This window comes from Convolutriloba macropyga, chromosome 15 (genome assembly GCF_964194025.1).
Source record: "Convolutriloba macropyga chromosome 15, txConMacr16.3, whole genome shotgun sequence".
NCBI lineage: Eukaryota > Metazoa > Xenacoelomorpha > Acoela > Convolutidae > Convolutriloba > Convolutriloba macropyga.
In genome coordinates, this window is record NC_134482.1 from 39,112,244 (window position 1) to 39,130,327 (window position 18,084).

An 18,084-nucleotide genomic window follows, 5' to 3' on the forward strand; every position below is an offset into this window, starting at 1 on the left:
TTGTTGCTTTGGGCATCTTGTCTCTTTATTGAGAATTTTTTTCTGCGTACGACAAGGAATCAAGAAAAAGTCAAACAATAAACAATAAATTCTAGTTCTAAGCTATGTGTTACAGGTATACTTAGTAATCAGACAATTATTGATATAAATTCAGACCCTTTATATTACAAGTAGAACTGCCAGCAATGAGGAACATAATTTCAGTCAGGCTTTTCCATTAAATATTTTTGTTTTTAAGTTATCACTTTTTCCTGTCATTTTCCTGTCGTTTTGGCAAATTTGCTAAAACCGATTATTCACACCACTAATTGCATTTTCCGATTGCATTTTTGTTGCTTACAATGACTTAGAATGGCTGAGACGCGGATCACCCAAAATTTATATAAAAAATTGTGGGTTTTTGTTTTGCGTTGACGGGTAATGGAAGGGGATGGTAATAATGGAAAAGATCCTTAGGATCTATTGTGTTTTGCCCCCCCTCCTCCTCCCGTTACAAATAGTATGTTGTTATATAGCACGTTACTATGTAAAAAATAGCACGTGCGCCAGGGCGTAAAAGATATAAGCCCACTAAGCTGGGGGGGGGGGGGGGGGGGGGGTCGAAACAGAATAGATCCGATCCTTAACATCGGATTAAGAGCTGACAAAATATTCTTGAATCTTGATTGCATTAAAGAGACAATGTGTGGCTTGAAACTCCGCATTTTTTCGCGTTCGTGCCCCCCCCCCCCCCCCTCCCCCCAACACACATATATATGGCACGAGTCATATTTTTACATATAATGATCGTAGTGATTTACTGTGTAGTGACACCATGTGCTCTGTAACGGGGGGGGGTGTTGTGGAAATCACTTACTGGGCTGTGCACAACACAATGGGGGGGGGTGCATAACTTACTGGGGGGGGGGGGGGGGGGGGGGGCAAATAAGGAAATGGATCTTTTCCGTTTGTGCTCCCCCCCCCCAGTACGTTATGCTACCCCCAGTTACAGAACACGTGTCATTACATAGCAAATCAATGTGTAAAGATATGGCACGTGCGTCTGGGGGTGCAAAATAATATGCAACCCTAAGCTGGGGGGGGGGGGGCACAAACGGAAAAGATCCAGGAAAAGATTCATTTTATTATTTCACGAGGTAATCACGATCATCACTATTTTGATCACTTTCACTTCCACTGCACTCGATGTATTGCCCGTGGATAAAAGTCACCATCAACGGCAACAAACACAAACAAGCAATGCTAATCAAAACATAAGCTGCTATTAAAATTGGTCTTTCATCCGGTTCGTACATTCTAAACTTGCAATCTGTCAAATCGGGGGGCGGGTTGAAATTCTCGCCGACTTCTGATTGGTCCAGAATTTTGACCCCGCCTACTGATGGGGGTGTGCTAAGACTGGCATATCTGGAACAGCTGGACACGGCAAAGCCAATCCGCTCGTGACTTCTGTCAAATTTGACATAAAAACCCTCCATGAAAGTGGATCCCAGAATTGTACCTGAAAATTGAAAAAAGCAAAACTAGTAAATAAGTTGTGACCATAAGATGGAGCTTGAAATGATAGCTCAATATAAGAGAGCATAGTAAGACTCTCGAATTGTGGTGCAGTTGGCTCAGTGGAGAGCACAGGATTGCAATCAATTAAGAGATCGTGGGGTCGCAACCCGCAAAAGTCCCAAACTTTACTCTCAGTATAATGGTGTAGACATAGAATCAACGTAACGAGCAAAGAGTTGCTTTAATACCATTATTTTTCTGATTTACTCAATCAGAAAGCGTGTAAAATTGCACCAATAGCCCTAGCTGCTAATTTGATTTTTGCCCAGATCTTGCGAAAACATTTATGATCATAAAATATAGATTTTTGTCTTTCAAATTATTTCATGAATCGAGTGTCTATACAGAATTCACTTACTTTTCAAGATCTGATATATTTTTGCGACAAATAATGTAACTAAATTTCTCCTATTTTGATTCATAGAGCTAATTTCTAAAATCATTTTGAATAATTATGTAAGTTGATGGTTGGTTAGATCTACCGTCATCTGATTGGCTGATTGAGAACCGGTAGCAACTGGATCCAGGAGTCAGAGAGTCGTCATTAAACACCACTGGACTCAAGTACTGCTCAGGAACTATCGTCACCTGGAGTGAAACTAAAGTCAGTGTTGTTATCGATGAGATAATTTAGACGGAACAGCGAAGAAAAAAACTCGACTAAAAAAATCAAACACGAGAATCTTCTAAGTCATAGGGTAAAAACACATTAACATTTATAAAAAACGCTTATGAAAAAACTCATCAAATTTTACGCTTGGCTTTTCAAGCCCCCCAAGTATCAAAACCATTTAAAATCATTGCACGATATATCTATTACAATTAAACTGCAAATTTCGCATATATAAACTGAAAATTTGACAATATGTCTAGAATTTTTTTTCATTATGTTTCTTGTCTTCAGATCCTGTTTTTCGTCTACCCTCCATTCAATTCAGTCAAAAGCATGCTAACCGAAACCTTTAGACAACCTTGGTGAGATTTGACAAAACTTATGATTCAATTTTATAATATCTGGTGTCGTGATATACATATGACATTTTAGTATATTATTTAGGCAACAGAACGATTCAATGACCTTATACTGGACACGACTCCAACAATTATAGGACAATCTTCACCGAGAAACCCAAAATAAATCTGTCTCTTCTCTGTGATCCAAAACCTAAACCGCCAAAGGAGATGTTAGTTCTGAAGACAGGACAAAGGAACAAGGAAATCTATGATCTCCAGTTACATTAATTTTTAAATTTAAAACTCAAGTCTTAAACTTAAAACCTATTTTTCCAGTTTGAAATTTTCCAAAAGAGGAGATATTGTGATAAAGAAATGAGATGTTACTATTTTACTTGTTTCCGTGGTAGTTGTCATTCATCTTGAAAAGGATTTTCATTTGATTCAAATCGTTTCACTTAGACAAGTAATCAATATGTTCACCGCAATACACGTTATTCTGCCGTAAACCAATTTATTGTTGTAAACAATTTTTATGATCAACATTTTCAGTCGGAATTAAATTTAATATCGCATCCAATTACGTTAATTTTTATTCTTTCAATAAGGCATCACAAATTCAATTTATTAATTCAAGATTGTCAACTTCTCCGTGTTATGACAAATTTTGGGATAAAGAGCATTCGCACCGCAAATATGAACCACGAAATTTAGTTGATTTTGCGCAAGTAAGGAAGACGACAAATGTAATGCAATTTGATCATACAAATTGGCTTGAGCACAACATGGCGCACTCAGCAAATGAATCACAAAGAACACCATTGCATATCGATGCACAATGGGAAAATAAGACTGCAAACCTGCCACTCAATTGGGAAAAAGACAATCCAGTGGAAATTAGCTTACCTCAGAAAGGAGAAAATATTCCTAGACGAATTGCGAGGCGACAAAACTACACGAGGGACATACCCAGAAGAGCCCACATACGAAGAGCAAAATGAAAGCAAACAAAACAATCAGAGCGACAAAGACAGATGCGAATATTGTGAGAAATCAAACCATGGAGTTTATCCGGCAAAAAGACGGCTTCACTTCCCCAACTTTGTATTGGGACGGACGGTGGCGATTATTCAGCAATATATTTTGGCAATTCAAAATCGAGAAACAAACAAATCAACACATGATCTTTGGAAAGTGATGGCGGAATCCTTCGTCAAGAAATGCAGCATAACCTAAGAGCAACATTTGCTGCTCACTCAAAAACAACAGAAACGTGAGGCAGTTAAATGTTACCAGAAGCTCAAAGAAGAAGCCGAAAATTGTAGATTATGAGTCAAGGAAGATACCAAAATACCTGACATAAATATCACAAATTTGTTAGATTTTGAAAAGCAAAAAAGAACTGCCTCGCACAACAGTAGACCCCAGTAAAGCTATCAAGAAACCGATTCAATTGGAGATGGGCATTATCAACCAACAAAATATCAGAACTTGTCAACCAACCAAACAGTCAATCTGATTAACACTTCACAAAAAAAAAACCACAAACCGAAATTTAGTCAACAACGCTCAGCCGTAAATCGCAATGTGAAAGCCCACTTCTAAAACATAAGCTCCAATAACTGCCGTAATGGTGGCCAGGGTTGTACTAACACTCAATATCAAAATTGCACTGCACAACGAAAAAATTCAACAGCTGCGGGATTGCCAATCACTCTCTCAAATGTGCAGAAAATCTAAGAAACAAGTTCAACCTCCAAATCAACAAACAAACGTGCAACAAAACGATGAAACGGTAAAAAAAATGAAGACGAGGAAACTTTTAACAACTTTACCGGTTGCAATCAACTTTAATGTCAGGTATTTGACTCCTCATTTGGTAGATTAGATAATGATTAAATAGCAATTGTCACAAGTGAAACAACGACAAAAGTAGATGTTCAACTGATGTACGGAATTCTAAATAAATACAGCAAGGATAGACTCTGGAATTGTTTGCAGCATAATCAACAGAAGTCGTACAAAAGCACTGAAGGGAACATTGACACATTCTTGGATCACCGGATTGGACGAAAAAGAACAGCAATTGGAGCTCACACATCGTCTTGCTAACAGCGATAGAGGACTGGAAAAATTGTGAGGAGAGATCTCTTTCAACAAATTTTCCCGGCAGTCGCGCAGCAACAACTCAACAATGGTAAATTTGATAATAAGATCGTTTTGAAACCACTCTGACCAATAAAAACAAGCAATCGCAGCGCTATAATCAGGTTTGTTCTCACGTATTAGTTAATCAAAAACACAAACTCGACTTTTCGTAAAAATACAAAAGTAAACATCAAAAAGTAGTCGAATTACTTTGCAACGTAGAGAAAGAAACAGATAAAATGAATTTCTTAAAAAAACGAAAAGCATATTGAAAAGTTAAATAACTTCCCATAAAAACTTCATTCCCCTAGCGTCATTTCTGTGAAAAAAAGACCATTATATAAAGACGGCTTTAATTAAAATTTGTTCAATAGGCCAATCCAAAGAAACCAATACCAAATGCCAAACATTGAAATGCTAATTGATTAAAGTTTCCAAAGTCTAAGAGAACGGCAAAGAGTCCAAAACGCATATTTAACAAATATAGACAAAAAATACGCCTATAGTCAACTTCGAATTCCTCCTGAAACTGCTAAACACTGCTAATATAATTTGTGACTAATCAACGAAACTAATCAAGATTTAAAATTATTGTTTTAAAACTTGATTATATGGTCTCACACACATGCCAGTTGAATTTCGATAAGCTAGAACTTACATTAATCGGCCTACAAAATCAGAAATCCATTTTACTTTCTAGATGACGTAATCATAGTTAGTACATACAGATTCCAACAAACACTACCTGAAGCATATAAATCAACGTTTATGACGCAGGGACGAAGACAATCTTCGGTTAAATTTAACAAATCGGCATTTTCCAGCATCGGAAATTAAAAGGCTAGGCAATGAATTTTCGTAAACCGGAATTGCGGATCCAACACTGATGCAATCTTAGCCTTACCACGGTCTGATACCTGAAAAAATTGAGATCATTTTTATGATCTCTTCACTACATCAGTTATTTCATTCACAACCCAATCTTGAAATTCTTTTCGTCCAATAATTAAAATTTAGGTGAAGTTCTTATGAACAGATAACCACTAAAACCGCATTTTGAAAATAAAAGAAAAAACTGCGAGCAATACGAAAAATTTTCACTGTAATCCTAGTCTCAAAGATTTAATCGATTGCTGTGCAATCGATCAAAAAATTAAGATCAGGAGCCGCTTAAGAACAGAACACAAAAGATGGATGGAAATCAATTGCGTTTGCATGTCAATTCCTAAATAGTACTGAAGATCAAAACAGTAAAACTGAATTGTTACGAAGTGTTTTTCCAGTTGACTACTTCAAATTTTAAACTTTTGGCGAGTAAATTACTGTTAATACCGATCACCGTTTTTTTTTCAGTTTTAAAATAACATCGATCCAACAAACCCTTCAATGGTTCATTCTCTAAATAGGTTGATCGATACTTCATTACCATTTATCAACTAACATCTTATCGGAACTAAGATTGGACTAGTTTAATATATATCCAGAAATGCGTTTAATTGAGTCAAAAAATGCATCTTACAACAATGATTTAGTGCTAGCTACATTATCAAATGATATCAACTCATTTCAAAATCTCCCAATACCTAATGCAAAATATATAGACAACTGATGGAAAGTTTTGCAAAGGGAAAAAAGAAGCCCACGAAACAGTAACAGAAAAGTAATTTTGCACCACTAATGACACCAGCAAAAAAAAACCCAGCTCAATTAAAGAAAAATTACCAAACGCATCAGAAAATCAAACTGTTAAATTAAATAATGCTTCGCAACTCAACATCCACATTCAGAAATTAACAATAGTCAAAATTTGAACATTGCGTTGGCGTCCGAATATCCACACCCAATTACTTGTATTGATTCTGCACCTCAATAACAAACGCACAATAAATCATTCATACAATACATTGGAATTGTGGTACAATAGTACATTTTTAGTTTGAGATTATTATTTGGTGTAGCTAATTTGGTTCATTTTCTGTTTAACTTAATTTAGTTCATTTCATCTACCTTTAATTTGTTCATTCATTTAGTTTTAAATTTGAAGATCAAATCTTATGATTTCATACTTGTAAATTTGTTTACATCCTGTGCATGATCTTTTGTCTGTTCACCTTGTCTCGTGATTGTAAGTTGCCGCATTTAGCAATGTTACCTTATGAACAAATTGTTAAGCAGTTTTGTTAATTTTGTCTAATTTCATTCTTCTCAATTTCGTAATTCAAAATAGTTGACTCTCTCTCTCTCTTAACTAGAATCTGATTCGCCAAAGTCTAAATTCAGACGCATCAAAATTTTAGTATCTTTCGCTAAGCGAAATAATCTACAAATAATTGAACGCGATTTTGCTCCGCCAATTCAACCTAAATTTTGTAACTCAAATAGTTAATTCTAAAGCAACAAATAAAAGCATTAAACCGCTCCGCCAATTCACCCTTAATTTGGCCGCAGTAGAGAAAGCTAATTGGTACCACGAAACAACTCATTCATACAGATTGTAAATCTGTACGACATGGCGCAGTCAGCTCGAGAATCGAGAAAAACACCGTTGTCAATAGAGCCATTTTGGGAACGACCAACTTCAGACCCACCAATCAGATGGGAGAAATGGAGAATTCAATTAAAATTAGCGATTCTCGCTCGCGAGAATATCACTATAGACACAATGCTACAACCCAAACCATCGACAGTTCGTCTGCCAGCGGAACCGAAGTACGAGATGCCGATTGAAGACACAACCGAGGAAGCAGAGAGAGAGCGTAGAATAAGAAACAACCAGTTGAAGTTGCAATGGGAACTAAAATGTCAAAAGATAACAGAAGCGGGAATACTATGCGGGGAGTGTCCATGGAATTTGTGTGATCAAAAATGCGTATCTCTACTGTACCTAAGTATCGGTACTGAAGGAAGACGATTACTAACACAAAAATTCCCGCACGACAATATTTACGATTTGACTACCCTCAAACTCTGGGAAATGATGGAGATGGCCTTTATCCGCCCAAGAAACATCACATTTGATAGATATGTGTTCTTCTCTCGGAAGCAAAAGAAGGGCGAAACTGTAGAGCAATTCTACAGCATCTTGAAAGAATTGGCTGAAAATTGCGACTTTGAAAACCGTGAAGAAGCCATCATCAGGGACATTTTCATCACTAACATGCTGGATGATGACATTCAGCGAGAGCTTCTACGGGATACAGTTGAACCAGAGAGGAAACTCAGCATTGCAGTCAACATCATGGAAATGGGTAATCAGAATCAGCAAAGAATTTCATCTAATAACGGAGCAACTGGTAGTACGGTGAACGCAATACAACAATTCAATCGATTTGGCGGCGCGGGTGTACGTGGAACTCAATCAAGCAGAGCAGTCACCAACCGTGCATCCGTTGGACAATGTCGTGGTTGTGGTCAAATCTGGACGCCTACACATCGTCAGGTTTGCCCCGCAATGGGTAAGAAATGAAACCACTGTGGTTTGCAAAACCATTTCGCTAAAGTATGTCGTCAAAGACTTAATAATACAAGAAACACTCAACAAACCAACCGCATTAACACTGTAGAAACGGCTGAAACATCTAATCAAAACTCTAGTCAGGAAAGTCAGAACGTCAATTATATCAATTTTAATGAGCAAATCAACTCAGACTATGATTCTTCGGATGATAATTACGTTGCAACAGTTGAAAATATGAGTTCACCAAATTTAGCACTGAAAAATTTGTCATTAACAATCGGAAACACAAACTGTGATTTACTTCTCGACTCCGGTAGTGGTTGTACCATTATTAATATGTCGCTTGCAAGAGAAATTATGCTCAATTGTGCTCAATCACAATGGTCGGAGAAAAGACCATTGGAATTGAAGTCAATTTCAAACGATATCGTTCAACCCCTTGGCACGTTGAAAACGCCAGTAAAATGTTATGATTGGAGCATTGAGAAAGCAAAAATAACAGTTGTAGCCGATGGGTTTCGACCAATATTAGGACGAGACCTTTTTGATCAGTTAGGCATCACAATTTCTCGGAAACCTTGTCCGCAAACAGAAGTTAACAATATAGATCCACCTTGTGCAATAAAGAAATCACTGGCAAAGGAATTTCCTGATCTGATATCCCGAATTGGAAAATCAAAAAATCACACGGTCCATTCAAAATTTCACAAAAATTATCGTGTAATACATCAAAAAGGACGAAAAGTGCCCATACACCTCCAACCGAAAGTGAAAATTGAATTACAAAAAATGTAAAATGAAGGACATATCGAAAAGTTAAACAACTGTTCTGATCAATTTTTCATATCTCCGATTGTCATTACGGTAAAAAAGGATAAATCAATCAAAATAGCACTCGATTCAAAAATCCTAAACAAAGCTATTCATAAAAACAAGTATCAAATGCCCAATATAGATTCGCTAATTCAAACAATTTCGCAAACACTGTCAACGGCGCCGCAGGAGACTGCTTATTTCACAACTCTTGATTTGCAATACGATTATAGTCAACTAAAGATACACAGTGATACGGCCCGCCATTGTAACTTTAATATTGTTAGTGGAGATATGACCGGCACATAACGATTTAAAACTGGATTTTGCGGTTTAACGGACATGCCAGCTGAATTCCAAAAAGCTATTGATTGTACGCTTGCCGGGTTGGAAAATACTTTCTGTTTCTTAGATGATATTTTAATCGTTAGCAGAGGTGGAATCGAAAAACATCTAGACTTGGTACGAAAATGTCTAATAAAACTGGATCAAGAAAACTTACGCATAAATCTTGCAAAATGTCATTTCGCGAAAGAAACGATTGAATGGCTCGGTCATAATATTACAAAATCAGGTGTAACCCCACTTTCAAGTAAAACAAATGCAATTGGAAAATTATCGGCACCCACTAATCTTAAAAAACTTCGCTCTTTTATGGGTTCTGTGCACCATCTAGGAAAATTTATCCCGAATTTGTCACAATTATGTTACCCCTACTACCATTGCTTAAGAAAAATTCAAAATTTCTTTGGACGGAAGAGCACGATAAACAGTTCTCTTTAATAAAAGAACAAATTACGGAAACCACTGAAAATAGACATTTCAACCCAGAATTAGAAACACGAATTAAATGTGACGCCTCGCTTAAGGATTGGGATGTGCATTGGAACAACGAACACCTAATGGGTGGCATACAGTAGCATTCGCGTCACGATTTTTGATTTCTGTTGAAGACAAGTATAGTATAAACGAACTAGAACTTCTGGGTGTTGTTTGGTCCGTGGATTACTTATACGGACCAACATAAGTATTACTTATACGGCAAACCTTTTACTGTGATAACGGATCATAGAGCACTTGTCTCAATTATGAGAGAAAATAGATCTAACAAATCATATAATAGTAGACTGACACGTTGGGTAGATCGTTTACTACCATTTGACTTCTCGATTGATCACCTTCCGGGCACAAAAATGGGATTAGTGGATTATATATCTCGCGACCCGCATCAACAAGCTGCTAATATATCCGCATATGACGAGCAATTTATTGTAGCTAAATTGGATGTAATTAAACGTAGTGCGAAACGCTTCTTATTAAATGCCGAAAATTACATCGATTTCGCAGCGCGAAATCAATCTACAAAATGCGTCGTAAATAATCCAAATTCCACTAATAAATTATGTAGTGAATTCGCACCGCGAAATCCAGAACATTCTACAAGCACGCAAATTGACGACTCAATTAGCGAATTAACAATCAATAATTTAAATTCCATCCCCAAAATCAAGACAACTAACATTCCTCACTCGCTTTTTGCCTTAAACCGACCCACCGAACAGTCGGACTCACCGAACCCATCCACCATTAATGTTATGTAAAGTTCCTAATGAAGAAATTCAAATTGATTTTGAAGGACCCATCTATAAAGAAAAAAATCAAGAGATTTATTTTCTTGCATGTATTGATCGATTTTCGAAATTCCCAACAGCAGAAGTATTTGATAGAGCTAATGCAGATAATATTTTAAAGTTTCTTCAAGAATATGTTTTGCTACACGGTATACCCCGCGCAATTAGATTGGATCAAGCTAGATGTCAAACGGGGCAACAAATTAAAACATTTTGTAGTCAAAATAACATACAGCTAATCGAGGCGCCAATACACGACCACAGAGCAATTGGTTTGATTGAAAGACTCATTCAAACAATCAAGAATCGCTTAGCCTGTATTAAAATGGCGGCGCAAAATCAATTTAATGTGAAAGCATCAATAAATTCAATAATCTATCAGTTACGAATATGTCGTCAAAAGACTATTAACATATCACCATTTGAGGCACATTTTGGCAGAAAAGCGAATACACCTTTAAGCAATATAACGACTAAACCAGATCCAAAAAGTTTAACTTACAAAAACATTCTAAACAAATATTTAGATTTGGAGACTGTCAGATGGGACCAGCTTATCACAGACGAAAATTGGAACAATGATGAGCGAAGTGACATTGAAATAGAGGTAAACCAGGACAAACTGGGAAAAGAGGCGATGAAAAGACAAAAGGAGGACCCAAACAAGGAATCGAGATTAATTTCTCATCCAGATGTCGGCCAATCAACACCCAGAACAGAAACATCACTGGAGGTAAAATTGGCTAAAAAGAGACCACGAACAAAAAGATCAAAGAAAAGCCTCGACGGCTTATATGACGTTCTAGCACCAGGATCGTCAGTAATTAAAACAAATGAACACACATCAGTAATTAAAGAACCGGGCAAGAGAGAGGTAACCATCAGGAACTCAGATCTAGCAAAGTTTGGGACGAAGGCGGAGCGAGACACAGAACTGCAGGTATACGCCAATCGACGACCAAAACTTCCCACGGGCAAAACAACTAAGGAACTCATAAACCACCATGCAAAGGAATCAAGGAAAAAGTTAGAAGGTGGAAAACGAATGAAACATAGAAAAGTGGCAGATGACGTCAGTACAATGTCGTCAATTCACTCCAATGTTACCCGTGCCCTCCGAGTAAGAATGCCAACAAAAAAACTACAGTCAACGGCGCCGCCAAATCAACCAACAGAATCGAGTAACGATCTCGCGGTGCCAATGGGATTACCAACTTCAAGTATCGTTATCGCGGAGCCACCAAGCAGGCCAAAGAGAAAAGCAGCTACAAAAGCATCAGTAGCGTTACTTCCCTCAAAAAGAAAACGCTCCGCAATATCGACCACAGAATCGGACGAATCTGTGACTCCAATTCAAACTTGCCCTCCCACAACCCCAAGTACTGCAGCAATTGGGAAACAAAGAAGACGACAAAACATTAAGAAACAACAAATTGAAAATAAATCAATAATCTCGGCCATACAAACTGCTGCAGCACAGTCTAATCAAGAGGAGTCTAATTATACAGTCGGCCCATGCTCTCCGACAACCTCATATCCAACTCAATTCTACGTCTCTCCCAATTACGAAGAACCAGAGTTGTCTATGACAGTTGGCGAAGCGGAGAGATATTACGAAAGTGAAAGTGATTAATGTGTACTTAAGTAAAACTGTTGCATTCAAAACTCTGATTAAAACATTACAGTATTAATTATTTTAACAAGTACATATGACTATTAATTTTCTGATAAATAACATGTTATTTATTTTCGCCAAGGGGGAAATGTGGTACAATAGTACATTTTTAGTTTGAGATTATTATTTGGTGTAGCTAATTTGGTTCATTTTCTGTTTAACTTAATTTAATTCATTTCATCTACCTTTAATTTGTTCAATCATTTAGTTTTAATTTTGAAGATCAAATCTTATGATTTCATACTTGTAAATTTGTTTACATCCTGTGCATGATCTTTTGTCTGTTCACCTTGTCTCGTGATTGTAAGTTGCCGCATTTAGCAATGTTACCTTATGAACAAATTGTTAAGCAGTTTTGTTAATTTTGTCTAATTTCATTCTTCTCAATTTCGTAATTCAAAATAGTTGACTCTCTCTCTCTCTCTTAACTAGAATCTGATTCGCCAAAGTCTAAATTCAGACGCATCAAAATTTTAGTATCTTTCGCTAAGCGAAATAATATACAAATAATTGAACGCGATTTCGCTCCGCCAATTCGACCTAAATTCTGTAACTCAAATAGTTAATTCTAAAGCAACAAATAAAAGCATTAAACCGCTCCGCCAATTCACCCTTAATTTGGCCGCAGTAGAGAAAGCTAATTGGTACCACGAAACAACTCATTCATACAGATTGTAAATCTGTACGACAGGAATGCTCTTTGCAAAAGCTACAATCACAAATTTGTTTGAACGATTTAAGCAATTGGGTATCTCGATTGACACCGAATCAAGATTTCAGGCGCTTTAATTAAAAGGCTCCACAAAATTACACGCCGCAAATTCTCTCTATAAAAAAACCAACCGCGCAAAATTAACTAAATTTTGCCCAGATTTTGCGATCAAATAAGTTGAATTCTGCGCTTAATCAAACACGTCTCAAAACAAGAAAACCCAGTGAATATAATCACTATGCCACGTCAGAAGCCCACAAAATCTTCCACCCTTTGATATCGAGGTCCATAACTGATCCTGAATTGGACTCGGAGAACTCCCCAGCCAACAACTCGACTCAGTGACTAACCAGAAGATCTCCGAGTATCATACCGGGAACATCATACTCCACCAAAAGCTCCATGATCGCGTCAGAAGATACGAAATTTACTGAGACAGACGTGAAAATCTTCAGTAAGTTCCCGCAAGAAGTTTTAACGGGGAATGACGCAATACTGGAGGAAGTGCGGGACTGTGGGCTACGGGATGGCAAGCAGAGTCCGAAAGATACCAGTCCTTACATTCTTTTTTAGTTTGATCTACGTGTAAAATCTTGATGCTTTTGAAACGACAAACGGATTGCAGTACCTCAGGCAATAATTGAGGCGGATCTCTGGATCATACATTCTGTGCACCCGTGGAACTTTTCTATGCATAGGTTGGCAAAAAATGCTGGTTGCCGTATATCAACCGAAACATACCAGCAAAGGCTAGTGAGAGCAAAGCGTTCGCAGAATCCGTCAAAACGTAAAATCAGTCAATCCGCACTGCAATTATTCACAATTGTTTACATGCACAAAAACTAGTGAGGAAACAGAAAAAGTTTTTGTGGACATATTATTAATGAGAAAGACATAGAGCAATACTTTCTCGGAGCAATTGATTGCTAATCAAAGTATCCCCCCTTTGAGATAGTTAATAACGCATCCCAACCAAAGGCAATTATGTTTTTAAAAACACGCATCGCATATACAACGATGCTGCTCCCTGATCAATAAGACTCGCTCAAGCAAAGTGTTAAATCGGAGAAAAAGCTTGAAACTGCAAAATAATAATAATATCAAACTAATTTATGCTCCCTTGAACGGTCACAGAGAATTTAGTTTGTTTGAAATATTAATACAAACCACTAAATGTTTAAATTTTATAAAGAATGTTTATCTTTACAAACGTTTTAATCTCCATCATGAAATACATGCAGTTGTAGAATAAGCCAGCAAAAAAACACTAAAATAACTCAAGGCGCATCCTAGAAGGGCATGTAACACACAGATGTCGAAGTTTAAAACACCAGCTGATAGTAAAAATCTTACTCACAAAAAGAAAATCAATTACTATTTAGATGAAGACACTGTACCCGGCAGAATTTATCTCAAACATGAACAATGGACCAATAATGTGACCTGCGTTGACGTAGAGGTGGGGGGAAATGAGCGCTGTAACCAGCAAGGAGGCTGAAGAGTGACGTCACGAAGCGAGTGACGAAGAACAAAAGTTTCTACGGTAGGACTACGCCTCAATAGCAACTCCCCAAATTGAGCGTAATGTAAATATAAACTTAGCAGAAAAAGTAAAGACAAGAAAGAAAAATATCGACGTTTTATGTGAGTTGCATCCCCCTGGAAGCATTTTCGGCAAAAGGCGCCCCAATTCAAGCGTTAAAAAGGAGCCGAACAAAATGAAATTAGAGTATGAAAAACTCTGACATCGAGAAACTTAGAACTCGCGATGAACGAAACGAGGAATTCGCCGATAATGCATTAAGACGACCAGCCAAAATTAGAGAAAAACGTTTGAGTATAAAACTGCTAGACATAAAAAAGACTCGCTTAAAAATCTTCAGGAAGATTTACAAAAACAAAAGCTCGAAACAAATCGCGGATAACATCAGTATGAAATCAAGACAATCAGCCAAATCAACGGGTAGCAACATTGAAATGTCGTTTATAATGCAAATCACGAAGCGGAATCGCAAGTAAGACTACATCGGAGAAAATTTCGCTGTGATTGCTAGGCAGCCACGAGCCCAAAAGAGACAACTTCAATGCAGCAAAAACAACTATAGAAGAAACAGAGTCATTTGCGTAGCAAAAGCAAAAGCCTAAAATTGCTAATTCGCAAACTGTAAATTCGTCATCCGTGACGAAATTGCCTCTTTCAACAGCTAAACCTTGAAGAGGGTGCCAAGAAAACGACGAGTGGTTGCTCCAGCTGACCTGAACCTTGGCGTCACTCCCCGAGGGACTAAACGTAGTCAAAAGAAAGAAAGCATATAATGATGACTTTAGCGCAAAAAGGCCACGGTCCCTTGTGGATGACATCGAGGCAACAGAAGGAGGTAATGACCCTGTAGTGGACTCGATTCAAATTTTTATAGGACAGTGTTCACCGACAAAATCCAAACGAAAGTTATTTATGCGACCCAAATCACAATTTGTGAAAGAAGATATCAGTTTTGCAGGTCGAACAAAGCAGCAATGAAAGCTATGATCTCCAGTTGCATTAAACTTTAAACTTAAAACATTATACTTCCTTACTACATAGAATTGTAAATACTATATAACCAGTGAAAAACTACTAAATGTTTTACTTTTATGTCACTAAATTCTTTTTTCTCGAAAATTTTTCACAAGAAAGGGAATGCAATATATATATATATATATATATATATATATGTGTGTGTGTGTGTGTGTGTGTGTGTGTGTGTGTGTGTGTGTGTGTGTGTGTGTGTGTGTGTGTGTGTGTGTGTGTGTGTGTTTATATATATATATATATATATATATATATATATATATATGTATGTATATGTTTACACACACACATATATATATATATATATATATATATATATATATATATATATGTTTATATTTATATATATATATATATATATATATATATATATATATATACAAAAATATATGTATATATATATATATATATATATATATATATATATATATATATATATATATATATATATATACAAATGTTAATTGTCTTTCATGTCGTATATCATTCTAATTCAGTTCAAATCTGGTCATCTAGACAAGTAATTAATCTGTTTAATGCGATAGATGTTAATTTGCGATAAACTGTTTTATTCAGGTGGTAAACAAATTTTATGTTCAGCAACAACTTCCAAGGGAACTAAATTTGTATTCACATTTTCCAATTATGTTAAATTTCATTCTCTCAATAATCCATCTCAAACTCACTTGATCAATTAATTCAAGATAGGCAATTGGTCCGCATTTTGACTGTTACTAAGATAAAGAGCATTCGCACTGCAAACCCAACTTTAAGAAATTGTTGAATTCTCGCAGGTAAATAATTCAGCAATCGCGACAAGATTTCCACTCGAGTTTAATAAGACGAATTGTAGCCCAATTTGATCCGTACAAATTGGCCTGAGCACAACAGGTGGTAACTGACTAGGTATAACTTTACGGAGCTACTAATTTTGCTAACTAATATATGCTAGGTCATATAAGAACTGAAAGATATCTTAGTTGTAATACAAAGAACAGAGAAAATTTGAAGAAATTATTAGAGATAGTGAATAGAAATGGTCTATATATAGAAATATTTCATGTCTACTAACTTCGAAGTAGGATGATACACTGTGTGTTGAGGATACATCTAGTAGTGAAAGTGAGATAGTTGGGAAAAGGGAGAATTTGTCATGCCCTTCCTCCCAGCAGACCACCTCGTCTCCACCCCAAAAGTTACCCTGATCACCCATCTGAACAAATAGTACCCGAAGTTACCCATGTCATAGATTGATCCACAAATTCAAGCAGGGGCGCAACCCCCCCCCCCCCCCCATAATTGTTATTTTTCGCCTTAAAAATAGTAATTGCAAATTTTAATGAATAATAATTTACAGTTCCACCTCTTATTAGTTTATACAAATCATTGTCCCCTTTTTTGAGCAAATTGTAATAGAAAAGTAATGACGATGACGCGCCGCGGGTGAGCAAAAACTGTTTACCAAAACGACCTCTCTCAAGCCGTTTTTGATCAAACAAACGGGGGGGGGTGCTTGTGCGACCCAAAAGGCATCTCCGTAACAATCTCCGGCAGAAACAAAATTTTAAGTAGAACCTACTGTAATTTTTAACTCTTAACGAATCTTGCTCTTGTCACATATCACACAAAAAATCAGGCAAACAATTTTCCGTGTTGGGGATAAATCTACAAAGTTTGGTGGCCCTCAAGATATTTCATCTAATTCTTCCTGTAAAAAGCAGGAAATTTCGGGTGAACTCAAAAAACATTTCTAGCCAACAACCCGTTGCAACCATTGATATGTACTAATAGAGAATAAGCCCAATTTTACTTACCAAAATTCGTTATTACCTTGTTATAATCACGCAAAGGACAAAGGCAAATTCATTTTTTGCCTTGTACCAAGATTATAAAACGGACCTCACCCCTTTATCGATATTATAAAACGGACTTCGCTCAAAAATTGGCTTACCTCTTATTGGTGCCAGTTTTTACCCAGCGATCGGACTGCAATTCTGAATTCGATCTAAACTACCAAAACCCCAGTTTGAAAAGATGGCGCTGACTTCAGCAAATTTCTTACCATAGATTCCATGGCAAACTGTTTGAGACGTGCGACTACTTCGTCGTAGACTCTTTTTGGTAGCCTCAGGTTTGTGGTGCCACTATCTACAATTGTTCTGGGGAAATTATACTGAAACAAATTAAGCCTATTTACTAGATCGATTTAAACTTATTCAAGCTACACTATGGTACCAAAAAGCTAAGTACACCTAAAGATTTGTTTAAAAGCAATACAAACATCAATAATATAATATTTTGAAATCAAATTAATTCTCTAGTAACGCATCATTACACCTTTAGCTTTTTAAACGTCTAGTAGACGGTTTGTAGAGTTTTAGAGTTTTAATACAGGTTCATCAAAACTTCTGCGTCAATTTCATTCCCAAATTCATACACTTTTTCTTCTAAATTAACCGAAAATAAACGGTCTTTTTTGGAATCGTTGCTTCAAAATCTGAATCTAAATTTTCAATAGGAATCAGATCTGGACTGTATGCTGGCCATTGCAGTACTTTCCAC

General features: G+C 36.7%; 2 protein-coding genes across 2 annotated transcripts in view; one reads left to right on the forward strand and one right to left on the reverse strand.

The window, feature by feature from the left end:
* The window catches only part of LOC142354058 (uncharacterized), a 469,891-nt gene that overhangs the window by 326,814 nt on the left and 124,993 nt on the right, over positions 1-18,084 (forward strand). The window lies entirely within an intron of this gene.
* LOC142354188 (beta-secretase 1-like) overlaps positions 1,086-18,084 on the reverse strand; it is a 30,424-nt gene continuing 13,425 nt past the window's right edge. The window contains exons 7-10 of the mRNA XM_075406445.1: positions 17,585-17,695; positions 16,595-16,735; positions 2,043-2,148; positions 1,086-1,501 (exon numbers count right to left, since the gene is read on the reverse strand). Coding sequence (XP_075262560.1) covers positions 1,125-1,501; positions 2,043-2,148; positions 16,595-16,735; positions 17,585-17,695 — 735 coding nt within the window. The 3' untranslated portion in view covers positions 1,086-1,124. The remainder of the gene's footprint in view (positions 1,502-2,042; positions 2,149-16,594; positions 16,736-17,584; positions 17,696-18,084) is intronic.